Here is a 27988-nt window from a genome sequence, read left to right on the forward strand (position 1 = left end):
TTTTTAGTAGTAGAGTCATTTAGACACAGGCATTCAGCCTGTGTCTAAATGACTGCTTCCACATTCAGATCGTATCAGTGATGATGGTGGTGTAATTTTGCAGATATTATCGTGGCACACTTTGGGCCTCTTAGTATCAACTGAGCATGGTGCCAATGTCACAGCCAACCATGTCCATACCTTTATGAGCACAGTGTACCCATCCTCTGATGGCTGTCTCCAGAATTAAACACACCCTCTCACAAAGCTCAAATAATCTCAAACTGGTTTCTTGAGCACGCCTGTACTCGAATGTCCTCCAAAGTCACCATAGGTCAGTGTAATGGAGCACCGTGTCCATGAGTCTCATCACGGATGTGCAACTGAAAAATCTACAGCAACTGTGTGATGTCCTTAAAATCTTTGAGAAATGTTTCCAGCACCTTGTTGAATCTGTGCTGTGAAGAGAAGCGCTGAAGACAAAAAGGGGTTCCAACCCACTACTTTATATTATTAGATCATAATAACACGTATCACTTTAATGTGACCTGAGGATTCCCTCGAATCGATAGCTTCCCAGTTTCACACACTCTGCTTAGCAGTGTTTTAGTTGTGACCAGTGCTGCAGCAGACTTCAGTTCAGGTGGAAGTGTTTAATTTTAGTTTGTCGCAGCTGCAAAAATGAAAGAAATTTGTTTTGTTTTTTTAATCTCTACAAAACTAATACTGCTGATTCTGAACTGGCTAGTTTCCATTAACAGTGGTGCTTCAGCTCACTCTGCTGGTGATACCTGGTTACATCATTTTTTTATGTACGCTACATTAATATAATGTTTAAAAGGAAGTAAGATTAATTTTTACATTAGGTGTTTTTCACAAGCTTCTTAGCAGACAAGTTCATTATTTGCTGCCTTTAGGCCATGTTCAGACAGGCGATAGCACCAGCTGAGTGCTCCTGTAAAGATCTCTAGTAGATAAAGAGTTTTCTGTCCTCAGAACTCACAACCGGAAAGCTACACACCCCAAACAAATGTGCACTTACCTCTACATACTTATGTGCCGTCTTTCTACGCAGACATTAGCCATTTTCCCCCTCAACGTTACATTTTTCTCCAGCTTTTTTCTACTTCTCGTCTTTGTGGCATTAATACCTCCTCATAAATCGCAGCATGCCAGAGGGCTAAGGCATGTTTAGACTGATCAGACCAAACCCAAAAGGCTGTGCCAGACAGACTCGGTGCATACCCCAGCTGTGGTTAAACACACACCTCAGCCTCCTCCCTTGTCTTCATAACTGAGCTGAATATTTATGCATGCACAGTCATCAGAAATCACGCTGCCAAAAGTGGCCCGACAAAATTATGTGCATTAAATCTGGGCATTATGTTAATCATGTACATAAATGTGCTTCATTTACCAGTGACGGTCCATTCAAGCAGCCCTACAAGGAAATTAAATGAATGGAAAACTTCCTTTGAGTAGTTTTCAGTCAGTTAGGTCCACAGTGGAGCCACCAAACCTCTGGAGGATTACAGATATTTTTCACTTTCAATTCTTCTTTAGGCCTTTAGAGAGCAGCAAACCTCCCAGAATAACCCATTCACGATCATACGCCCAAACTTGATTTGATTAGTCTCACAGGGGAAAAAAGGAAAAAAAGAGCTCACACTGTGACATTTCTTCTAAATTGTACTTTATTTTCTTTTAAAGACATATGTTTTAAAACAGCGATTGTAGAGAATAAATAAAGAAACGTTTTTTTCCACTTCCATAGGTACATTTATGTAATTAAAAACTCTATAATAGCAGTAGTGTTCATCATCATGAAGACCACAGGAATCCTGTTTTTTTTCTTCTTTCTTCTTCTTCTTCTTAAATTAAAAAAGAAATTGTCACATGTCCCCCGCCGTCAAATTGATTACCAAATAAATTAAAACGTAAAAAATCAAGATAGAAAAATTCCCAGCCCTTCCTTCCGCTTTGTTAATTTTTAAAAGTTGTGGCAGCAGAGAATGTTAACTGGTGAAGTTTTAGAGTCCTCCTTTTTTTTTTTTTTTTTTTTAAACCAAAGTATTTACAGTGAGAGGAAATCCATTTCTCTTCCAGCTTAAGTACCCCCATTGTTTTTAAATTTACATATAAATAATAAAACTAACTCTACATAACAATATTACAAATGGTAATCATACAGAGTAGTATTTTCTTTTGCCTCCGACTGTGTAGACTGGCCTTCTGTTAACGCCGCAGACCACAAATCACACTATACAGTAGAACCCTGTTCAGTAGAATAACATCAGTGATATGCTTTTTCTTAACATGTATATCTTGTTGCCAACAATAGATATGTACATATATAAATGAATCCAGCTGTGGAATGATAGGAACTCGGGAGCACTTCTCATATTGCGGATGCTGATTCAGTCGATGCGTTTGTTGCTGATATTACTGCTGCTGCTGCTGCTGCTGCTGCTGCTGTTTGTTTTTGTAAAGCGCATACACGTGATACTGCTTTATGTGAAGTCTTGCTCCTGTGCTATACGGTTGGTCAAACAACCAAAAAAGGCTGGGACATCCCAAGTGGTTTTTCTTGATTGAACACTTTCCTGGGAGGTGAAGAAGGAACAGAGGAAGAAGAAAAGGAAAGAGGAAAAAAACAAACCAAAGTATGAGTATTATTTTTAGATCAAATCGCAGAAATCAAACACAGAAGTTTAAGACTTTGGAAGTGGTGTCTGCATTACACACTGCTTGCACTGATGCCTCAGGGGGAGTCTGAGTAATCAACTAGTGTCCATGCAGCTGGAATAGGGACAGTCACACTGCCGCAAGTGTATGCACGCTCTTAGAAAATTGTCTGTCGTCTTTTATTGCAGGCAACTTAATTCAGAACATGCACAGTAAGAATTCTGGTGGGGATCAACTCTTTAAATTTTAGATAAAACAAATAAGATATATATTTCATCAGAGGGGCATTCACAAAAAGAAGTATTTAATTAAACTGCAGTTTCTCAGGAAAACTCATTTTTGCATCACAAATTCATATTTTCTAAGCAAACTGCTGCAAACACAACATCTGCAGGTATGAGAATCTATTTATTACCTTCTGAGACCTTTTCCTTTATGCTTCGTTTATCTAAAATTGAGAGAAATTGTGCAGTAGGGCAGTACATGAATGAATATGAGTCTCCTGCTCTCAATCATAAAGGCTATGCGAAGCCTAGCTCTAATTAAATACAGCAGAATTTCAAAGATATTAACTACGTCAGTGAATTTAAGTGAAGTATGTATAAAACTGTGCACAAATACTGTGGGGTGTTTTACATTTGATACATTGTAGCTATTAAAAACACAAAGACAGCGCAGAGGATTAGAGGGGAAGAAGGGGAAACTGTGTCAATGGCTGTTTAAAGTGATTTTTTTTTTTTTTTAAATGGAGTGGAATAAAACTTTATTAAAATTTACTGATTGTTTCTGGGGACTAGAAAAATTCTGTAAGTAAAATTTTTTTTAACTCTCCTGAAAATTCACTTTCGGATTTTTCAGCAGTTTCAGACTTTTTGCAGCACGATAAATGATTTTTTTCTTACTTTTGACTTTATGACCTGCAGATGCTCTGATTGTTGTTTTGGTTTGGATAAGAGGTGGACTTTTTTTTTTTTTTTTTGGGGGGGGGGGTATTATCTCAACCTTATGATTATTTATGGGGGGGGGGGGGGGGGGGGGGGGGGGGGTATTATCTCAACCTTATGATTATTTATGGTTTTTTCTTCTTAGCTTTTGGAGTCCCAGAATTCCTACAGAGGAATGTAGTTCCTCAGCCAGCAGCACGTGTCACAGGAACAAAACAGCTTTACCCAAAACCTTCTAGTTAGTGTCTCATTTGACACACACACACATACACACACACACACACACACATACACCAACAATTTTCAGATTTTACTCAACACAAAAACACTCGCACTAACACGAGATGTGATCACAAAGTTTTAGGATGCTGCCACCGAGGGCTTCAATAATTCAGATTTAGGTTTGGCCTCTTCAGGGTCACCCGAGTGAGCAACTCTGGATCTCTTCTAGCTCTGCTGACCTTTCTAGATCGCAATGGACATTAGAGTTGCTCAATCATTTTCAGTGTCAGGTTTGACCAAATATCCTGTGGACGATTATCACTGATGATTAGACAGTCGTAGGATCCACTGCAGTTTCCACATTTTCCAAACCTGAAAGTGATGCATCAGGTAAGGTGTGGAGAAGGGAGTGTGCTTCTAATTAATTTGTACCCAATGATGAAACTGACAGGACAGTTTAACTGTAACATTCTGAGGCATCTGTGGGAGAACATTAAAGGCCATGTCCTAAATTTGGGGAGAGGGGCGGCCGTCATTGTGTGGTAGATTGTTTTGGCCTTGCATTCATTAGCCACCCTGCTCCTCAGATTTAGGGAGCACATCTTAAAAATACACATTAGGCCAACACAGAGTGGTAATAAAAATGCTTCCAGAGAGCAATTTTAAATTAGCACAGCAGGAGATGAAAGATGTGCAAAAGTGCACAAGGAAGTGACCTTGAAGAGCAGGTTGGCCATATTTTATCTAGGTATGGTTTGTGATTCATAAGCTTTATGATTGCACCTCGTACAACACTGTGCTCATCTCACACACGATCAGTCAGTCGTACATAAATACTCTGCTGTCAACCATATACAGGGGCACGTATATATTTTCTTTCAGCCTCACAAAAAAATAAAATAAACATGGACAAAGTTCAGGCACAAAGTCACATGGAATTGAATCACGACAAAACGAAAACCTCGCACTCACCGAAAACTACCACACCATCCAATTAAACAGAAGGGATATGTAAGAATGATAATCATGACAGACGACAAAAATGAAACCAATCAAAACCAAAGAGATGTCCGGGAGAGGTCTCGTGTATCCATATTTGATGGTCAACCAGCTAATTTAGCTCTTAGCACTGAAGCTTTTAGAGGACTTTAAAGGCAAACAGCATGTCATGATAATCAGTTGCTTACAGATGCTGAGGTAATTGACGATTACTGATCAGTGTTTGCAAGGATTAAAACCAGGATAAAATAATAAAAGAGGAAACTCACAGCACACCAAACACAGTTCATGGTCGCCACAGTAACCCGCCATGCAGTTGAGCATGGTGAATCAAGGCAACGGCCCAAACCCCCCCCCAAAAAAGAAATAAAAAACCAAACTGCTAATGGCAACCATCACAGGCAATATCGCCACAGCAACCAACCAACACAGGCCAATTAACTTACAACGCAGTGAGAAGGAAGGGGAGGTAGTAGGTTTTAGAGGTTGCTAGGCAACTGTACCCATAGCGACGCACGTCTTCACCATATATGTATGGACGGGACAGTCTTGAGAGTGGTGTGGCGTTTTTTTGTTTGTTTGTTTTTTCTCTCTTTCTCTCAGGAAAAATGGCACATATGGCACAGCACAAAAACAATAAAATGAAAGTAAAAAGAAAAAAATTAATGAGGGACAGCAGTAGGCATTCAACCCTGTGACAGAACACTGGTTAGACAACATTTGAACCCATTAAAAAAAAACAACTAAATAAATAAAATAAAATAAAATCTACTTCTCAATACAGAGTGAGCAAAAAAAACAGAACAAGCCACTTTTACACAACAAAAGGTATCTTCTGATCCTGTTAAAGACTGATGGTATTCTTAGTGCTTTCACCTCATTAAAGTTAATCTACTGTAGGGTTATTGACTTCTTTGGTTCCACATGAAAGACAGCCATTTACCCCCCAATTACATCCACTCTGTCTCCTTAGCTTTCACACACAGTTCCAGCTGTCTATCAATCCCTCCCTTGAGCTTCCTCCTCCCCAAAAAACTCCTCAAATGTGTCGATATATAGAAACTCACCTCCTTCAGTAAGGCCTGTTGGCATCCTTGGGCCTCTTAAGCTGCACTTTCAGTCTCTTCATGCCAATCTGGAAGCCGTTCATTGCCTGGATGGCAGTCTGGGCGCTGGATGGGTTGTCAAAACTCACAAACCCTAAGAAGAAAAAAGAAATAAAAGGCAGTGTTATATCACAGCAGCATTTCTTTCTGTGCAGGAAAGAAAGAGACACCTGTGACCGTCAAAGTGACTCACCAAAGCATTTACTCTGATTGGTGGCACGGTCGACGAAGACCTTTGCAGAGATGACGTTTCCAAAGGGCAAGAACATCTGCAGTATCTCAGAGTCAGTGAACTCCTGTGGCAGGTGGTAGATGAAGATGTTACAGCCCTCGGGACCTGTACACAAAGACAGGGCAGCCATAGAGATGCACACAGGTTAAGCGGTCAGTGAAAATGGCAGTTTTTTTCCTCTGTTTTCATATAATTCTGTGCCAAACTACCTCCAGCTACACAGACTTTGTCTGCAATGTTTATCTCATCCTTTTTTGTGTGCATATTAAAACATACAGATTTAAGGAGCGGTCTTTACAAATCTGATTTTTTGCTGCAACACACCAATGTGCTTTTAAAGTTTATTATATATCATTATTTTATATAATAATTTCCCCAATGAGCCTGTGTGAACCGTACCACATAAAGGTTGCCTGATGAGTCTTGATTTCTGCTCTAACTTTCAGTTGGTAGGTTTCCAGTGTACCCATCTTCTAATGGTTGCTTCCAGCAGGATCACACACTAGTTATAAAGCTCAAATTATAAAATGGGTGGAGTTCAGTGCACTCAAATGACCTGCCAGATCCCAGTTCAATAGAGTGCGTCTGGGATGAGAGACTCATCATGGATGTAGAGCTGACAAATCTGCAACTGTGTGATGCTATAATGAAACAAATTTGAGGAATATTTTCTAGCACCTTGCTGATTGTATCAAATGAAGAATTAAGGTAGCTTTGAAGGGTAAACATGGTCCAAGCCATTATTAGCAAGGTGTACCTAACAAAGTGGCCGGTTTAAATGGCTGATAACATTTGGTCAACATTTCCCTAAACAGCAAAACATTTTGGTGGTTTTCTGTGATGTAAAGCTTGTTTGATTTGTGGTAAATTAGCCAAACATGTAAAACCCCATTTTGAGTTTACCTTCTCTTTGCTGCAGCTGCTGCGGCTGCTGAGGTTGCTGGGCCACCAGCGTGGGCTGGTGAGGGAACGGCTGTCCCACCAGGCCATAGGCAGCAGGGTAGGTGGCTGATGGAGAGGAGGAACAGGTGAGCCGAGAGCGGTGGCGATGCAAGCACACTGCACACTAATCATTTTTCACTTAAAACATCTGACAGAGCTGCATCCCCACCTACAGGTTTGCTAAAACTGGGCTATGTTTTGCATAAAGTTTGTGATGTGTGACTCACTTTATATTGCTGGAGGTTATTTACACTTTGTAATATATGTGCATGTGTTGACTTTGAATGAGAGTTTCTTCTTTGCACATGCAGCAGTTCTGACATCCAAAAGGTACTGCAGCTGCATTTGATTGTAAGTTTGCAATTTGCATTCGTAACCTGAAAAGGTTCTTACTTAAATCTAAATCTACTAAACAGAGTCCAACGTCACTTAAAGTTTGTAATTGTCCCTGTTCTAACACAAAACAAGGACTTCTCTACCACAAATACATTTCTAGAAATGCATGGTTATTTATTAAGAATTTATTAAGTTATATTGGACATGCGTGCCACTGTAAATCCTGATTCTCACCTGTATAGTGCTGCATGCCTGTATAAGCTTGCTGCAGGGGGTCCAGCACAGGACTCTGAGCTGTAACACAGTCAACATGTGGTTAACAACTTACAGCATAGTAAAAAAAAAAAGTCATGAATGTTATTTGATATATTTAATGTTATATGAATGCTACACAAGAGGTTTGTGAATCTGAGGATACAGCTATAATCTGTGTAGGATGCGATGCCTGTACCTTGATAGGCATGGACCCCGTTAGTGTACAGGGTTTCTGTAGCTGGCTGGCCGTTGGGTGGTGCTGGCACAGAGGGGTAGCTGTTCACTGCGATTGGTGGAGGCAGAGCAGGAACGGGTGTAGCTGCGATGGAGGGTGGAGTGCTGGTACCTGCAGATGATTTCAAAGTAACAGCAATACTCTGTCAGTGCGCCCCAGGGTGGCTGTGGCTACAATGTAGCTTGCCATCACTAGTGTGTGGATGACTGGATATGTAAAGCGCTTTGGGGTCCTTAGGGACTAGTAAGGCGCTATATAAATACAGGCCATTTACCATTTTTATTTTTCTTTTCTTTTCTTAGAATTTGCACTTTTTGCACAGTTTAAACATTTGATACATTTCATTTGTTCTACTCTAAATAAAATATGAGTTTATGAGATTTGAAAGTGGATTTGCGGTTACTGTGCATGAAAGATCTCTATTGTTTCAGTGGGTGAGAGGAGGGTGGTGATGTCACGTACTTTCACGCACCAATAGAAACCTCTGATGCAAATGTAATGACAGCTGTTTGACTGATTAGTTACTTTCAATCAAATTTGAGGTTTTGTATCATCGTTACATAGAAACGATCCTTTAAACAGAGTGAACCGTAGCCAGCAGACTGTTACCAGTTTTCAGAAGTCTTAAATAAACCACGCAGCAACTATAAGGGTTGAAAATTTTGAATCTAACGACCACTTAAGGTTGGCTTCAAAAGCAGGTGAATTGCTCGCTTATCCTGGTAATTTCCACCTTTATTTAAATATACAGTTTATATATAAACTGTATAAGTAAGTGAAATACATCTCCTACTCCTATTTTACCTTAAAAAGTAAGAGTTAACTTTGAGACAGAATGAAAAAAAATACAGAATAGATGTGTGTAATTTTGTCCTCTCTGGTCCACCTCTCCTTGTATATCCGCCCTCATACTTCAGGCAGAAATCTAATCAAGGCCAGACATCTCTGCCTCTCATTACCTGAGGACGGGGTGATGGATGCAATCGGCGTGGCAATGATGCTGCTGGGGTTGAGGGCAGCGAGCTGCTGCATCTGAACTGCAGCCACGGTGGCAACAGGAGAGAGGTAGGCCGACTGCGCCACCAAGGCCTGCTGCTGCATCAGCTGGAGGACAGAGAGAGAGATGCTGTGATGGATTGAGGAGCAGGAGTCGGCAAAACTGACATTTAGAGTAAGTTCGGAGTCCGTGTTTCGGTGTGCAGAGGCCATTAGTGTGTATTCTCAGACTTGTAAAGTACAGAAACACCAGCAGACTTTTAAAGCATGAAGACGCTGTGCAGAGGCTCGTCATCAGACATTTAGTGAGCGATTTGTGCAGATTAGAAATGACTCACGTTGTTCAGATTTCCCTCATCAACGTGCTCCAATAATGAGATTCAGTCACTAAAATTGATGTGTTTAATATTACTGTGACATCTCCAGACCCGAGCCTCAATAAGAAAACAATAAGCAATATTTGATGATTGATGATGTATATTTTTTTTCTCCTGTTTTTCACTATTATTAACATTTGACTGTTATTATTGTTATTAATATTGACATCAATCTAAATTACACAGACATTTATTTTCATTTACTGCGAAGCAAAATGTTCAACATTTCATCTCGTGGACTTCTGCAGAATGACAGAGGGCAGAGGTCACCAAATTAACAATCAATTATATTTATCAGATGAAATGAATAAGCAGTAATAGGCCCATAACTCTTCTTTTCCTGAAGTGTTTGTATTATTTTCAAATTAACTGACATTACCAACTACATCAGCTTGGCAAAAGGCTTGTTTATTGCCCTGTACACTTGTCTATATGAGAGTAAAATAACATGTTTTACTGCTTTTAATAGATGCATCTGCAACATCGGTCACTTTTATTTAGTGAATTGAAAAACGAGTTATAATGGGGACTCCAATTTGCCCCGTAGGCCTTACGTTGAAAAACTACACGCTCAACTCAGCAATCTAATATTTTTAATTCAATTCCATTCAATTTTATTTATAAAGCACAAAATCACAACAACACTCGCCTCAAGCTGTTTTATATTGTAAGGTAAAGACCCTACAAGAACACAAAGAGCCTGTAATAACATTTTTAACAGTAGACACATATTTGTTGTTTTCTGTATTCTTTTATTCCAACTGTCGGCTCTATATGATGTCAAAAAAGGTTATAGCAATCTTGAAAAGCAAAAAAGTTCCTGCTGCCCCAAATCATGTGATCACATGGGCAGTCAACCTGACTGAAATAAAAGATTCAAAGATCAGAGTTAACACTGTTTATGCAAGAGAAAGGATAAATGGAGAGGCAGCACAAAGCTGCTGTAATAAACTCCAGGAATTAAAATGTGAAGATGGAAATGAGTATAATAGGTTCTCTTTGACTTATTTATTTTAAATGATGATAATTATTATCTCCATTACTTATTTATCTAACTAATTTACCTAATAAATGGATCTCATTGGTGAGACTAAGTCAGACCAGCCTCCAATAGCTTTGGGGGATCCCAAGGGACTAGAAGGGGGACAGATGGGGGACTGATGGGGGTTGTTCCAGAGTCTAGTGACCTCCCATGTGATGGCTTGAGTCAACAGTCTTACTTTAAAGGACGCAGAAATAAATAAGTGCTGTAGAGGGGGAAGAAAATATACTATAACGTTCCCAAGTATCAGTGCTCTGACCCATCCTGACTCCACCAGCAGTCATTGAGAACAAAAAAAGAGAAAAGAAAATTCCCTGTTCTTACTTAAATCCCTTTGTTTCTTCCTTTTCTCTCTTGTTTTTGTTGTTTTATGTTTCCCTTTAATAAAACAGAAAACATGAATCTATATGTTTGAAGGGTACATCTAAGCACCGCAGAGCACTCTGCCTAGTGACCTCACTCATCGGGAAAAATCGCTTCCTGATGGTTATAATCCCTCATTACGATCAAATCATGGGAATAATTAGTCTTTAGTTCACGTTGTGTGCTCTTCACCTTAGCTGTAATAAGGATTCATATTGACAAGACTTTATCGATACCCAGCGGCATTATTGATTCTTCTTATAGGTCAGATTCCTTATCGATTCCCTTCCTGATTCCTATTCGGTTTCCTGTGTGGGAAGACTGTGGCAGCATCGAGAGAGCTGCTTTATTATCTCTGAGTCTGAACACCGTGTAGAAACAGAAGGCGCGCATCTGACTCAGTCGTGCAAAAGCCACGAGTCTGACGTCACAGTTTTGCAACATGCAACTGTTAGAAATACGTGCCAGCCCCGATAAGAGAAACTGACAAGCTTGGAATCAAAACACATTCAGTGGATTGGATCATTTCTTCATTCACATCTCTGAGCTGTAAACAAAGAATTTTATTGAACCCCGCCTTCGTTTTTGTCTAGCTTGGAGCTTTACCTGCAATTTCTCTAAATTACCCTTCCATTGAGCATTTTTTTAAATTTTGTTTTTATGTGACCTTTTTTCTTACTAAATTACAAACACATCAATCATGAGTAAAAGTCTCGAGAGGCCTCGTTAAACATCATAATCTGAACAACTGTAAATGAGGCAAATCTGAAACCATTTGCAGTAAATGGTCAATTAGCGACGATGACTTTATATTGTTATTTGAGATTTTTTTCCCCTCCCAATTATAATCATCTTAATATCATATGAGACATCTCTTTTGGATTGAAATTCTGAGTATAAAATGCTTGAATAGAACATTACAACTCAAGCGTCTCTCGAGTAGCTTTTTCTTTTATGTTTTTTTTTGGGGGATTAAAGGATGGTTTCTGTGCCTATATCTTCCATCGCACTAAAATAGCTCAAAGATGATGATGAGAAAGCCAGATAGAGAAAACAAAGTGCAGAGGATAGAGCATTAAAAGAAATTACACAAAAACAGTTCACTTTTGATATTTTGGGATCAGAATAAATATTTTCAGCAACATGTTGTAGTGCTCTCATGACAGATAGTGTGTGTTTTGGGTGAGATGTGTATGTCTGCGGGTCTTCCTCACGGCCTGCGTGTAGGCGTTGTAGGCCCCGAGGTGCAGGGTCATGGGACTGATGACTCCAAGCTGGGAGGCCACCTGCTGCATCCGTCTGAGCCCTCGCTCTTTCTCAGAATCTGCAAACTTTACCACCAAGCTGGACGAGGCGCCCTGCGGAGGAAAAGGCAGAAAAATCAAAACTCCATCTGTCCGATGCTTTTAGCATCAACGCTCAACATCAGCAAGAGGTTAAAACACGCACAGTGGAAAGATTACCACTGTTACCACCACTACTCTGAGCATTTCTTACTGCATCCTAACAAAACTGGTTAGAATCCAATATTTTTACCTTACACATGCATTTTCCACAATGAATGCATCACTCAAAGACTCAGCATAGTGTCTAGAGGGATGTTTGTGGAGCTCAAGGCTAATGACACTGACAAAAGCGGTTTGTGCCATCATCAAATAAGATTGGAGGTTAGAGCTAAGTGAACATTTTAATCTGAAAAATAGATCTCTGAAAACACAAGATCGGAAATGATTGATTCGAGTAAAACTGCAAAAGGCTGCAAGGTAAACTTAGAAAACAAACAAACAAAATAAAACAAAAACATTTATCAGTCCACAGTTTGACAAACCGATGACTCAGGCCTGCGGGTGCACAGCTAAATGACTCCAAAGGAAAAACCCAGAGTAGTCACTGAAGTAAAAAAAAAAAAAAGCCCAAAATAAGAAACTGATGGCTTAAATGAGTCACTGGAGCTGTTTAACTTCTATGTTCATTTCCCATTCTCCCTCACAGTGCATGGCTGCATGGAGCATTACACAGAGAAAGCTGCTGCCTCCCCCCCCCCAACCCATCCAAAAAACCCAACCCCATGGCTCCATGACTGGAGTTTGCCACTTAGAAACTCGAAAATGTTATTGTGGACTAACAAAGAAAACTTTGAAATGTTTCTGAAGAGCAGCCAGCGCTACTTATGTCCTAAAGAGAGGATAATGAATACCAGTGAAGAGATGGGAAACCTGACAGCTCGCCATCACCGAGGGGGAAATAAGAGATAAGATAAGATAAGATAGAACTTTATTAATCCCTCGGGTGGGTTCCTCTGGGAAATTCGACTTCCAAAAAAAGCACAGCAACGACCGAAGTTACAGTTACAGAACTGTTATTTATATATATATATATATATATATATATATATATATATATATATATATATATATATATATATATATATATATATATATATATATATATATATATATATATATATATATATATATATATATATATATATATATATATAAATACAGAGACAAATATAAATAAAATATACAAAGGGGATAAATAGAATAAATAGGAATAAAAAATAAAAATACAAGTGAATTGCACATTTCAAGTATTGAGTCTATTGCACTGTTGACTATTTACAAAAAGTATTGCACAAGGTATTGTACAGTGAGGTGCAGAGGCACTACAGCTTAGTTGTTCCCCCCTCCTTTGTCCTCCTGTTTCCCCTCCCTCTCCCCTCCAGAGAGGAGTTAAACAGTTTGATGGCGTGTGGGACAAAGGAGTTTTTAAGTCTGTTAGTTCTTGTCTTGGGGAGAAGCAACCTGTCACTGAACAGACTCTTCTGGTTGTTTATGGCCGTGTGCAGAGGATGCCCAGCATTGTCCATAATGTCCATCAGTTTCTTTAATGTCCTTTTCTCTGCCACTGTCACCAGAGTGTCCAGCTTCATGCCGACCACAGAGCTAGCCCTCCTGATCAGTTTCTCCAGCCTGGATGAGTCCCTCTTTGCTGTGCTGCTCCCCCAGCACACCACAGCATAGAAAAGTACTCCAGCAACCACTGACTGGTAAAACATCCTCAGGAGCTTCCTGCAGATGTTAAAAGACCTCAGCCTCCTGAGGAAGTACAGTCGGCTTTGGGCTTTTTTATACAGGTGCTCTGTGTTGCATGACCAGTCCAGTTTATTGTCCACCCACAGCCCGAGGTACTTGTTGACCACCTCCACCTCCTCCCCCTCTATCTGAACCGGCAGTGGACCTTCTCTGGACCTCCCGAAGTCCACAACCAGTTCCTTAGTCTTTGAGGTGTTGAGTTGCAGGTGGTTTGTGTGACTCCATGCGACAAAGTTCCTCACCAGACTTCTGTACTCCTCTTCCTGATCATCCCAGATACACCCCATGATGGCTGTGTCGTCTGCAAACTTCTGAATATGGCATAATTCAGAGTTGTAGCAGAAGTCAGAGGTGTACAGGGTGAAGAGAAGAGGGGACAGCACAGTTCCCTGTGGGGCTCCTGTGCTGCTGACCACAGTGTCAGACGTGATGTCCTTCAGCCTGACGTACTGTGGTCTGTCGGTGAGGTAGTCGGAGATCCAAGCCACCAGGCAGGGGTCCACCTCCATCCTGTTCAGTTTTTCCTGAAGCATACAGGGCCGGATGGTATTAAAGGCACTGGAAAAGTCAAGAAACAGGATCCTGACCGTGCCTTTTCCCCCATCCAGGTGTGAGTGGGCTCTGTGTAGGAGGTACAGGATGGCATCCTCCACTCCGACACCCGCCTTGTATGCAAACTGTAGTGGGTCCTGGGCATGTTGTACCTGTGGTCGGAGGAGGTTGAGGAAGAGCCGCTCTAGAGTCTTCATAAGATGTGACGTCAGTGCCACCGGTCGGAAGTCATTCAGCTCATTGGGCCGGTTCTTTTTGGGGACCGGGACGATGCAGGATGTCTTCCATAGGGCGGGCACTCTCCCCAGTCGCAGACTGAGGTTGAAGACTCGTTGTAGCGGCTCCCCAAGTTCAGCAGCACACGCCTTAAGCATCCTAGGACACACCTTGTCTGGGCCTGCTGCCTTTCTGGGGCGAAGCTTCCTCAGTTGCCTCCTGACCTGATCCACTGTGACACTGGGAGATGTTTGGGAGGAGGGGAGGGGGGGAGATGTCTTGCTGCTGAGAGAGGGATTGGAGGAGGGGGGTGTCATGGTGTCAGGAAGGGGGGGAAGCGAGGGAGGCAGGAGAGTGGGGAGAGGACTCTGTAGTGAAGGTGAGGGTGGGGGGGTTGTGGGCTGGTCAAACCTGTTGAAGAAGTTGTTAAGTTCGTTTGCCTTCTCCACAGTCCCCCCCACTGTGCTTTTCTTGGTGTTGTGGCCTGTGATGGTTTTCACACCATTCCAGACCTCCCTCATATTGTTCCTCTCCAACTTCTGCTCCACCTTCCTCCTGTAGGTGTCCTTTGCTTCCCTCAGGCAGCGTTTCACCTCCCGCTGTGCTGCCTTCATCTCCTCCTTCACTTTGCTCCTGAAAGCCTTCTTCTTCATGTTGAGGACAGCTTTGACTTCCTGTGTTACCCACGGTTTGTTATTAGGATAACACCGTACCGTCTTAGCAGGGGCGACTGTGTCCACACAAAAGTTGAGGTAGTCTGTAAGACAGTGTGTCGCCCCCTCTATGTCCTCACCATGTGGGCTCAGGAGCACATCCCAGTCTGTGGTGTCATAGCAGTCTCTCAGAGCATCCTCCTTTTCTGGGGTCCATCTCCGGATGGAGCGCGTTGTGACAGGCTGCCTTTGGACGAGGGGTGTGTATTGTGGCTGTAGGTAAACCAGGTTGTGGTCTGACTTCCCTAGTGGGGGGAGGGGGGTGGCTCTGTATACATCTCTCACATTAGCATACAGTAGGTCAATTGTCCTGTTGCTCCTTGTGGGACAATTCACAAACTGGTGAAAAGCAGCCAGAGTAGAATCCAGTGTGGCATGGTTAAAGTCTCCAGATATAATAATGAAAGCCTCGGGGTTTTGTGTCTGAAGTCTTGCTGTGACTGTGTGTATTTTCTCACAGGCAGCTGTTGCGTCGGCCCTCGGAGGGATGTAAACACACACACAGATCACATGACTGAACTCCCGAGGTAGATAATATGGCCGCAAGCTAACAGCTAGCAGCTCCAGGTCCGGACGGCATACCGAAACTTTAACGGAGACGTGTCCAGGGTTACAGTATCTGTTGTTAACGTAGACAATGAGTCCCCCACCTCTGCTTTTTCCGCTGGCCTGCGTGTCCCTATCGGCTCTCACAGATGTGAAACCGCATAGGTCTACGTTAGCCTGCGGCGTTAGCTCGGTTAGCCACGTCTCCGTGAAGATAAACAAGCTGCACTCACGGTATAGTCTGTGGTTGTTCAGAGCGCACAGTTCGTCAATCTTATTCTGTAACGAGTTCACGTTGCCCATGATCACTGTCGGGATTGATGGTTTGAATCGCCTCCGGTGATCCGCTCTCCTCGCTCCAGCTTTGCAGCCTCTGTAGCTCCTCTTTAGCTCGGCCGGGATGTTGTGTCGCATGCCGGTCTGTCCCTTTGTTTTTAGTGCCAGCAGCTCCGCTCTCGAATAAATGAAGGAGCTGGTTCCAGAAGTTTTGAAAAGTGCAATAGAAATCCCATGTTTATTAAAGCCTCTCACACGATGGTGCCTAGGTGACCGTCCAGCTAAAAGTTTTGCGATGCAGCAGAATGATGATAACAATCATCAAATTAGATCCTCTACAGATTCAAATAAAGGTAAAACACTCCTTGGAGTGACTGAGTTGGAGCTGAGACCGTACTCTAAATGAGTGAAATGACCTTTTTTATGCTTAAACTTAAACTGCCTGAGAGAGCATAGAGACCCAGAAAAGGTCTGAAAAATAATTGCTTGGATGTGTTGGATGGATGTGTTTAATAAAGGCTTACGTTCGTATTATTATTAGCTTAAAGTGTCCTGATTTAGACGAGCACATTTTATGATCCATTACTGACGTAAACGAAATAAACAAATAGGTTTTTATTTTAATTTTGACGCCCTACATCAAGCCACACTGCAGTAAGACCTCCAGAGATAAATCATGACCGCATTTTACAAAGAGTGTGTCCTCTATTGTGTGTGAGTGTGTGTGGAGGAGGGGGACAGAAAGGAGAAGTGGTGACCATTAGCTGAGTCACCCTGTGAGTCTCTAAATGACTGGGTTTGGAGCATCTGAGTGCGTCTGCTGGGTTCATTTGAATTTGTGTAACCATGCTGCATGTGCAGCATGAGTGTGCTTGTGTATGTGTGTCAGAAAGAGTGTATTTTGTGGACTTACAGGTAGAGTACGACTTCCGTGAAGAGCGTTGATGGCGGCCTGGGCCTCTGCGTTGCTCTGGAACTTTACAAATGCACACCCTACATGAAATGACACATCATTAAGCACAGCCCCTCTCTCACACATACACACACTATAACAAAAACGCTTCCCTTTAAATATACATTAGAAGCCATCTTGCATCTAGCATTTCATCTGTTACCGTGGCACCATTAAGCATGGTCCACAGAACATTCATTGCTTCATCAATCACAGCCCGTAAACCACCAAACGCATCATTAGCTATGACCAATAAAACCTACTGCACTATTAGTCGTGCCTCGTGCAGCAAACGCAGAAAAGTCAAACCTCTGTGTTTGAACTGTCGCGGACTTTGATTTACATGGAAAATATCATTAGCATTGTTGTTACTGACAATAGTCATTTATACGGTGGAGTTGCAACATGCTGCGAGCTTTATTCTTCGGATTTAAATACAAACGGTAAAACAAAGTCAGTCCACACTTCTACAGTCGTGACCGGGAATCTGGCTGCAACCAGTGGCTTTAAAGGATGCTCGACTAAAGGCTGCTTTTGTAAATTGTGGAGGGCATAGCTTAGCAAAATCATCTTAGTGCTGATGATTTTATTCAGTGGGACAAATATGAATTATTGCTAAGGTTTTTAAGTAGCTAAGCCATCGGGGGTAATAGAAATAAGATATGACATGGCTAATTGCATCCATTTAAGCAATATTTAAGTATTTAAATGTTTAAACGATGAGGTTTCAGACTATTTAGAGTAGAGTAGTAGAGTTTGTGGACAGGGGAGGACCAGCAGGGAGTTTAAAAGTAAACACAGTCAAAATTCATATTTGTAGCTCTTTAAATGTGAGGGGAGAACAGTTTTTACCTAATGAACATAGATGGATGAATGTTTTGCTGCTAATGTGTTGTTTCTGTGAATAATACTGTATCTTTCTGTAATACGTCTGGCGTTTATCAACTAAACAAAGTCCAGGAAGTCTCGCTAGATATTAAATGATGCAGTGACAACCATGGAGACAAAGAGTGGTATAATAAAAGCAGAATAACATGTAGCCATTGCTCACCATAATTTTATATTTAGTAAGACTTCCTAGACTTTATAGTTCCACCTGTTTAGCTGAGGAGCACCGGTCAGCCATCAGAGCTTTGCATAGGTTGTCTGTTATCTTCACCAAGGATGTAATGTGCATGGTTGCATTAGTTTGCCTGTTTGTTTGCTTGTTATAAGGATTAATCTAAAAATATGCGCAGATTTGCATGAATATTTTACCAGAGGCAATCCTCAGCTAGACTATGAAGTAATTGACTTTGGAAGTTAGTTCAGGAGTTTCTGAAAGGACTCTTGAGTACTGTGATGCAGGACATTTTCTGTCATATTTTCAAATATGCTGCTCAAATGTGAAAAGAATAAAATAACAATGCTTCCAAGAAAAAAAAACGAATCCAGATTTAGATATCGTTCTGGGACTGTGCATGTTGTGGAGGGAATGTTCAGCCTTGATGTTGGATGTGTTTCACATGGCATGATTTCACATTATTACCTTTGCTGGTACCGTCAGGCCCGCGGAGCACCGTGCACTCCTCTATGCTGCCGAATGGCTCGAACATTTTCCTCACATCGGTGTCCGTCTGCTGCTTTCCCAGCATGCCCACAAACAGCTTCCTGTCTTCTAAGGGGAAGGAGATTACCAGGATGGGAGGGAGAAAGGAGAGTAATGTGTGGTAATGTGAGTGAGATTAAAGACGGGGGGAGAAAGAGATGCATTTGTGAGAAAGGTAATGCAAGTGAAAGCGTGCGGGGAGGGGTGGAGAGGGTGGAGGTAGGGGGGAGAAGCACCATGTCACTGTACATGCACGAATAACAGAAAATGACAACAGGGTGACAAGCAGTTGCAAAGAGGGCTGGACGTTAGCCTGCTGTACTTCGGAGCACCACCAGAGTGCAGTAACATGAACGGCACAACAAACAGCATCTGGCGGTGACTCAAATGTTTGTCACCCTCTGTGTGGTCAGAGAAGCTGCTCCGTCTGTCCCTGTCTGTGAAGGATCAGACCAGCGATTCTGCATGTTTGAGCGCGCCTTACATTCCTGCAGATTACTCTCAGAAAGAACAACCGACTGATACATGTTTTGTTTTATTTTTTTTTCCGCCCAAAACTGTTCGTGATGCCATTTCTTTCCAATTTCTTTCCGTATGATAATCAAATGTCAGAGACTTGAAGCTTGAGATACAATCAGTCACAGCGAACGTGCCATTATCCTTATTGCAAACCTACATACAGCCTAAATGTCAAGAAGATTGCAGACGATAAATGTGGTTTGATTAGAAACACCTGCCTGGGTGGTGTGTTGATGGGGAGGGTTTGGGTATTGGCTGATGAAAAGCACAGAATTTGCTCACTACGCTGTGAGCCAATCAGTTTCAGAAAACGGATAAAAAAATGAAAAAAAAATCACGCGTTTATATATATATATATAAAAACAGCATATAAACAAATGCCTGCATCTGCATGCTTCTTGTCTTGTGATACTAAAAGGAAACCAAAGGATTTCTATTACTGTTTTGTGAATTTTAAAGAGCTAAAAAAAAAATCTAAAGTGTTGATCCTTCAGGCTACTGGCATAGAATCTAAAATCACATGTTCAAAATGTTAAAAACTTGGACTGACTTTTAGGAAAATGGGCCCTTTTCACAGCAGGCGTTTTGATTTGCCACAGTGTGACAGGGAGCCAGCATGCACAATACCAGAACCCTGAAACTGAAGCAGCTAAATGGCATTCAGCCATCATTAATTTTATTATCTACACCTGTGCTTTTCCTACTGTGGCACGTCAAACTCCAGTGAAAACAGGCCTATTAGAGACAGTGGATGCTGCGAGAAAGAGTCTTGGATTATTTCCTGGATGTCGACTCAGATGTGAGAGCTTTTCCAACAGCACAAAAACTGGAGCGTTGCATATTTTAACTTCATTCTTGCAAAAACCTAGCACATGTGATGCAGCGGCTACTGTGTCTGAAGCAAATTTCAAGTTTTAGTTAATATCAGGATCCTTTAAGTCACGTGTGTAGGGTTAGGGGTAACTTTTATTTTAGCCCTAAGCTAAATAGACTTATTTTATTTATTTATCTTTTTTTTTTTTACCCTTTATTGTGATAGAACAGTGTAGTGGAGAGAAGACAAGAAACCCAGCATGAAGATGCACAAATGGCCCCGGGGCAGATCTGAACCCAGGCTCTACGTCATCCCCACAGCACATGGGCAGCCCACTCCACCCAGCTAAACCAGTGCCCAGATAGCCATATTTTAAGAAAATAACAGATTACATTACATTTTAAATGCACTCTCACACATTTTGACATGTTTGTTTTTCCTGTTCCTAAATGTTTTATAGGTAGGTATGAAAATGCGTGGACACTGAATAAACCCAAACCAAAATCACCAACCTAACTCAAGCTGGGTGTCTCGATGGAGGGTAAGAGGTTAAGTGATCAGATGCTTATTATACCCTTTGTACTTTTCTTAATTACTAGTTTAAACGTAGTCCTGCAGTCTCTAGTGATTTGGTTATCTTTAAAATTTGCATCTGGATGAAGTCAGATGTGACACATGTGAGAGCGTTTACCAGGTCACCGGCAGCCCATCTGGGCTTAGGGTTTGGTAAACATTACAGTCTAAAAATCAACAAGCAACATCTCTTGGTTTCTGAAAATTCTCCATTCAGATTATGACTAAAAACAAACCCAACCCTAAAGGGAGAGTGAGCTAGTGTTATGCTTTGAAAATCAGCAATGGTAATGTAAAATGATATGAGGTATGAGAGATGAAGTATCTTTAATACCTCCTGTCAAAACCTACCAGTGTTTTCTTTTATGATAGCGTAAGTGGCTGTGTGCAGTGTGTGATGTACAGGTGTAGTTTGACAGCAGCAAAACATCCATCTTGACAGGCAGCTGAGCCGACTACTCAGTCTGAACAATAATCTGCTGAAGGGCTGATAAAATCTGTCATATTTTTAGTGTAGATTGCATCTTTTAGGAAATAAGGGGCCTTTAACATCAGAACTTTAATAAAACATCAGCTCCACTGTGTCCATGGTGACGGTGCATGACACTCTGGGTTATGGCAGCTTGTCTTTGTTTAGTGCGGCTGGAAGAGGCACATTTTTAACCAACACCACAGGACACAAACCATGATCTCCTGGCTGATAAATCTGAAAATTATGGCGCCGCTAACTGCCTCAAACTGTGCCGTTATCTCTGCGTTCGATTTTGCGGTAACCAGTGCAAGGCCACGGTGTCAAAAGACAATTTGTGATTTATGGTGAGGCACAGGAGATCTATCACATATATAACTGTCATATCAGTGCACACCATTTAAACCATCTATCCATTTTTGTAACCACTTATCCTACTAACTATGCAGTGTGAGTGAGCGAAACCCTAAAACAAAGATATTCAGAATCACCGATTGACCTCAAAAGCATGTCCGTGGGTGAAAACCAGAAAAACGTGCCAATCGTTTACATCTTGCTGTCAACTTACAGTCCCAATCATCGCGCTGCACCGCTGTACTTTCCCTTAACGCATCCTCCACTCAAGCACTTACCTCGTGCAGGTGTTTTAATGTCACTGCAAGACTAACTGACATGTTATCGCTGATATTTCTGGAGGTGTTTATGTTTGAACAGGTGTTGTGTGTCTGGGTTGGGGACAGGTGTCTCTTACCCCCTCTGCTTTCGCTGTCTGCAGGCTTCACTTGGATTGGGCGGTTCATCTGGAAAAAGATGACGTAGTCGGTTTAAATGCAGGTCAGGGCTAATCAACAAAAAGAAAAACGCATTCATTTTAACATGGCAAAAAGCATATAAGCATGGAAATAACTGGCACAAATTGGAGTTTTAATGTGGCAAATGTGCCCCTTGCTGTTATGTAAATGACAAAAGATGATATTCATGTTTGTGTGCTTTATATAACCATTTATGTAAATGCAATTATAACTGTAGTACACATTTGTGCTTGTTTAGATGTTTGCAAATGTGGTCTGTACTCCAGTCGTTTATATTTACACACCAATTTCTCTCCTTTCCTTTTATTGGGCCAACTCGACTCCAACAGGCCACAGCTGACACCGATATGTATGATATTACATTTGCAGTGTCATACAGTCTCTCTTTCTCGCCCCACCTCCTCTCTCCGAGTCTCTCTCTCAGAATCAGCTCTAATCCTGCCGTCTATCGTTCCCTCTCCCCCTATCACACAAAACCAGGAAAAGCACACACCCACGCGGGATTGGGGAAGTGATAAGATTAAGAACACTCGCCAGCTAATCTGGATTAAAGGAGCACGCAGCATCAGAATAGAGAGAGATTCTGAGCCTGACAGAGGCAGAGACGGATGTCGAGAGGGAGGAATATCAAACAAAAACGCGAAAGAAAAAGCAGGGAACACGCACACACTTTACATTAAGTGACCTTTTTCGCTATTCATAAAAGGCCGCTTCGCCGTCCTCTTCCTGGCTATCCGACTATTCAACCTCCAGACGAAACAGCAGCTTGTCCTTCAAATGTATCAAGCATGAAAAGGACCATTGAAAGAAAGCAAGCAAAATAATGTACAAGGGAGAGCAAAAAGGGAAGAAGAGCGGGATTGGGTTTGATTTGGGAGGGGGGGGGGGGGCATATGGAAGAGAGGAGTCAGGTGGGGGATGTGCATGCGAAGAGAGGAAGGGTGATGAGTCGAGGTGAGAGCAACAGAGTGACACTCTGTTAACTTTGGCTTAATGAAGGTCTTAATTATGGAGCTGGTGACATTTCAGCCAGTCGCTGATCCTGTGTCACTGATTGATCCACTGTGATCAGTCACCAGGAGACACTATTGATTGGTGTCACGAGGACCCGCATGAACAAACATCTGTGCTGAACCACGAGCTGAAATATCCCCAGCACCTGCTATACAAGGCCCCCGTGTCTTCTCATTCAGAGCAGTCTAATCGAGTGTACCAATTAATAGGATGATGGAGCAGATGGAGGGGAAGGCTCAAAAAACCATCTTCCAATCAGCTAAACAAATGGAGGTCTTGCTCTGGCTGGCAGTGAATAATAATTTTTTAGTTTAAATTTTTTACAATATGCTAAAGAGAAGATATCATCATTCCAACCGAGTCTGCATGCTAAAATTCATGTACTCCGGGTGAAGCTCGACAAATATACCTCACAGTACGTTATCGGCACAGTTTCTTGTTTATACCAGCCAGTTATCAGGCAGGAGAGAGTGCAACAACAGCCTGTGCAAAATAAGTATTACCTTATTTACCACTGTTTTTCTTCGCTGTTGTTGCCCATGCTGTGATTTAATCTGTATTCTTGCTTTATTCTTCACACATACACCTTTCTAAAGAACGCACCATGCTATTAATGGATCTGTACTGTTTTAGTGTGAACTGCCCAGTTACTGAGATATCAGCTTTGGCCTGGTTATTATAAGAATCCACAAACCTTATTGTCAGCAGTTTTATGTTGGAAGCATTTTCTTTTTACTGTCTACATTCACTACATTACAGCCGTAAACTTCATAAAAAGACAAGCATAGCTTTTGTGATGCCACTGTTTGTTTGTTTTTTCAAAAAATCCCTGCTTCAACGTTCTTTTAGACTTTAATAGAGACAAAAATCAAAGTCATGATGATCATCTTGTGTTCAGTAAACAATGAAACTAATGTCTGAGACTATAAACTCATCAGGAAAGCATTTACTGAGTTCATTAATGCACACATCCTGTCAGATGCTAGTATGCTAGCGTGAGCCTCTCAATGTGTCAGTAGTCATCCGTTAGCAGTGGCTATAGCTTGTCAGACTGAGAGAACATCAATGTGTTTGTGCATGTGCATATGGAAAAACTTGTGAAGGAAGGAAAACTGATGGTGGACCAACATGCTAAACAAGGTGCTGCTGCTTGTTTTGTTTTGACTGATCTGAGATCCATCTACATCTACAAGCTTCTGTGATTCTCACTATTATCATCATTATCTTAACATATAACCACCCAAGCCAGTATGTGCAATGTAAGAAACTCCTAATAACTCCTTTGACATGTATTTAAGGAAAATCTTGATGCTGGACAGGGGATGTCAAATCCTGAACAGGTGCAGGCTCCACCAGGATTTTCAGATTAGCATATATAAGAAAATGTTGTTTGACCAGACCAAAGTTTAACCAGCTGTTCTACCAAAACTCCACCTTATTTTTTTTTATTCATAATTTTAATACCCTTGTAGATACTGACAGTCACTCAGTGTCTGAGCTATCAGTTATTGCACGCCACTCAATCATAGCAGGAAGGATTCTTCCACACATTGATACAGACATCTATAGATAGATAACTAAAAATAGAAGCTATTTTGGGGTTAGCTCTCTCTTAAAGCACCTTAAGTCAATGCTATGAATTAATGGCATTAAATTAAGTGGCAAGTTTGATTGACATGTTTGAATGATGCTTATAAAAAGCCGCATGGCCCATATTTCACTGTGGGAAGACAAATAGTGAAGGCCGTGGTGGTGGTGGTGATAAGGAGAAGCACAGCAGATGGCTCAGGAGATTGGAATTAGAATATACAAGAGGAAAAACAGTGAGAAGTGGAGGCCATCAAGGCTGTGCCACTTCAGATCTGCACAGCAACCGGCTGCCGGTCTGATAAAGACCATGCTCACATGGCCATCGTCATGACAACCCCAGAGATGAGAACCCCCACATCAGGTAAACAAGGTTGCCCTGAACAACCTGCAAAAGAGACGGGTGGAAAACAAATGAGGAGGACAAAGGGTGCTTCTAGGTCAAGAGATAGAGGGATTAGATGTGCAGTGGAGGAAGGGAGAAGACGAGCAGGGGGAGGAAAGATGAAAGAATAAAAAAAAGAAAAAAGAAAAAGGGATGGTAGCGGCTTCGTTCGTACCTGTTGAATGTTGGCGCTGCCTCGAGAGCAGATGCAGAAGCAGGGAGAAAAATATCTCCGTCTAAACCTCAACCACTAACACACACTTTACAGTAATTTGCTCTCTCCCCTCCTCCTCCTGTTGCTCCCCTCCCCTTTCTCTCTTAGGCTTGTTTACAAAAACGGTCCCATACTGTGCACAGACAACACGCATTCAAACCTGCCTGATCAACAGCCCATTTCACCACTGTGTGTTTTTGCTATTGGATTTTTCTTGCTCCCCCTGCGCTCCATGTCCAAACACGCCATGCAGATATTATATATACAGTCATCCAAACAATGCTCCGTCGGCTCCTGACGGTCACAGTGACGCGAGCGCACATCTACACATACTTAATCTTTTCTTTCTGTGATGCCGCGGGGGATTTCACGAGCATTATGAAATATTAAATCCACAGATTATCCAATCAAATAACAGCTCGACCCCTTCGCCATAATGCATGACCCCCCCCCCCTCTCCATGCCATCAAAGTTCATACACTGCAACAACAAGCCCAGAGAATCTATATCGTCAAACTGATTTAACAATTTGGACTAAATCTGCCAATGTATATTCAGCATCATGATTGCATTTAGGAGTATCTACATTTAATAGCTTTAATCCATTAAAAGAAATAGGTAATACAGACATTGCAAGGGCAGAGAATTTAGCTGGGACTGGAGGGACGTGTCCCCAGCAGTGATTTGGGTAATTTATTTTAAATATTGTGGCGAGCAGAGACGCACTATGATAGACATCAGCGAGACTGATTGAATTTCCCTTTTCAGCTACTTATTTTATTATTTTGGGGGCATTTTGATTTTATTACAAAATGACAAAAGAGAGAACAGAGAAATGTGCTCAGGAAGCAGCTCTCTCTTTGATCTTTAACAAAGCACAGAGCATCACACTGAATCTAAGTGGTCTCATCCCAGGGCATCAAATACTGCCGTGCTGTCAGATGGTGCTGGAGTCACATAGATATGCACAAGGTATGCTTTGGGATCAATCCCATGACGCACTGACGGCTATAATAGATGCCAAGCATCTCTGCATCCAGAAGTTTGTTACCCTGGAGACTACCTCTTGCTTCAGATTTTGTGTTTTTAACTAGATTTAACTTCTTTTTAAAACTCACCAATTAGTTTTGATTTCTCTCGCTTTTTACTTTCACTTTTACTCTGTGATTAAATATCGATAAGAAAAGAAAATCCTTGGTTATGTTTAGAATGAGGTTGGTATTTAGGTTAAATATGTCCTTTCACACCATTAACCCTGCAATTGGAAACAAGAGGCTTACCCAATGTGTTTAAATGTGATGCCAGGCTGTAATGTACAAGCTGGGAGCACCAAAGCCAAAGGCTACAAAGTGAGTATCTTGACAAGATGTATTTAAAGTCTTGGACATGAAAACAAGCTGACTGAACACACCTACACTATATGGAAAACAGAATTAGAGCACAACAGCTAATTTTTTCATTTAGATGTTTTCAGTCCCATGACCACAGGTGTGGTCAAGCACATAGCAACGCAGTCGGCTTTTTCGAACATTTGTAAAATAATGTGAGCATGATGCTGTAATAGGATGCCACCATAGCGACAAGTCAGTTTGTGAAATTTCTTCCGTTCTAGATATTCCATAAATGGTATTATTGGCAAGTGAAAGTAACAAAAGTCACAACAACTCGGCCACAAAGTTGCAGACCATGTAAATTACAGAGCTTGGTCGCTGAATGTTGAGGTGCACAGTGCGTAAAAGTCACCAACTGCTGAGCGCCAAACCTCCGCTGGCATTAACATCAGCACCAAATCTATGTGCCAGAAGCTTCATGGCATGGGCTTCCATGGTGCTCCTGTGAGTGTAATGCATAGGTGCGTTTGTCCATAGTGTATCTGTCCTAGAACAGGGATTATCATCAGCACAGCACTCAGAGTCACAGTGCCCCACATAAAATAAAAAATGCTAAAATAAAAATGTTTAGAGCTATGCAGTCTTATTAATAAGGTTTTATTTATCCAGGGAAGGCTAACTATACATGAAAAAAAATTGTCAGACCAAAATCGCAGCTGTTAGTTTAAAAAAAAAAAACAGAAGTGCTTGTTTATCATTGCATATTTTACTTTCTGACTAATGTGCTTAAACACAATCTATGCAAATCAAGTTTACTTAACTCTCTTCCAAGCAAATGGAGACATTTTAAGCACAAGGATATTTCTCAGACTTTGCACAACAGTCCTTGTGCTTAAAATGTCTCCATTCCCTTGGAAGGATGTTAAGCACAAACAGATTCACAACCTTAATAAAACACACAAGGCTCACCTGTTGTAAATACAAGACTGAATAAATGGCTTTTATTCTCTAAAAGGGCTCAAACTAAGTAGCCTGGTGTATTTAGGTGTATTTAACACCCTCCGCAATCTTTTATTTAACAGTGTACAGATTGAGGAGTGGCCATCGCCACCGTGGAAATGCATTTTCATGTGCTACAGCAAGGCAAATGTGTTTTAGATAGAGTAAAGCATACTGATGATGACATTTTTCTCGCCTTACTATTATGACCTGCAGAGCTGATGATAATCTGTCTATATAGTAGGCTGCTACTGCTGTGTGAGTGGTGGGGAGGGGGCCACATTTCTGCTGCCTGTTTTCTCTCCAATTTCAATACATTCTGCTTGTACGCCCGAAAAAGCTGCCACTCTGAATGGTAAATATATCAGCGGAGACCGTCACCCCGCTCTTTCAAGAACATTTACAACAGGGAGGCAGAGCTGGAGGGGAAGAGGAAGGGGGAGGAAGAGGGAGGGGAGGTGTAGCTGGGTGGGGCGGGAGGGGGGGGGCACAAAGACAATTTTCCATCTTCGCCTCCCCTCCGCTCCATCACACAGCGCTGGTCATTGCATCGTGCTGGTCGCCTAGCAACCTGGCATCCCTCGTCCCAGCCGTCTCCAGGCAACCAGACCTGCGAC

At 41.7% G+C, this 27988-nt stretch overlaps 1 protein-coding gene across 2 annotated transcripts in view; it reads right to left on the reverse strand.

Moving 5' to 3' along the window:
• Nucleotides 1-5901: 5901 nt before the first annotated feature.
• celf3a (cugbp, Elav-like family member 3a) overlaps nt 5902-27988 on the reverse strand; it is a 32008-nt gene continuing 9921 nt past the window's right edge. The window contains exons 3-12 of one of the 2 annotated variants that reach the window (XM_085346887.1): nt 21781-21829; nt 18595-18723; nt 17028-17107; nt 11928-12071; nt 8895-9039; nt 7897-8046; nt 7680-7739; nt 7071-7175; nt 6129-6272; nt 5902-6029 (exon numbers count right to left, since the gene is read on the reverse strand). In XM_085346887.1, coding sequence (XP_085203013.1) covers nt 5902-6029; nt 6129-6272; nt 7071-7175; nt 7680-7739; nt 7897-8046; nt 8895-9039; nt 11928-12071; nt 17028-17107; nt 18595-18723; nt 21781-21829 — 1134 coding nt within the window. Of the gene's footprint in view, nt 6030-6128; nt 6273-7070; nt 7176-7679; nt 7740-7896; nt 8047-8894; nt 9047-11922; nt 12072-17027; nt 17108-18594; nt 18724-21780; nt 21830-27988 lie in introns of both variants that reach the window. The other variant, XM_085346888.1, reaches the window with a different exon arrangement.

Source organism: Diplotaxodon limnothrissa, linkage group LG22 (genome assembly GCF_057381915.1).
Source record: "Diplotaxodon limnothrissa isolate DT_005_m linkage group LG22, D_limnothrissa_male_GT1.1, whole genome shotgun sequence".
Classification (NCBI taxonomy): Eukaryota; Metazoa; Chordata; class Actinopteri; order Cichliformes; family Cichlidae; genus Diplotaxodon; species Diplotaxodon limnothrissa.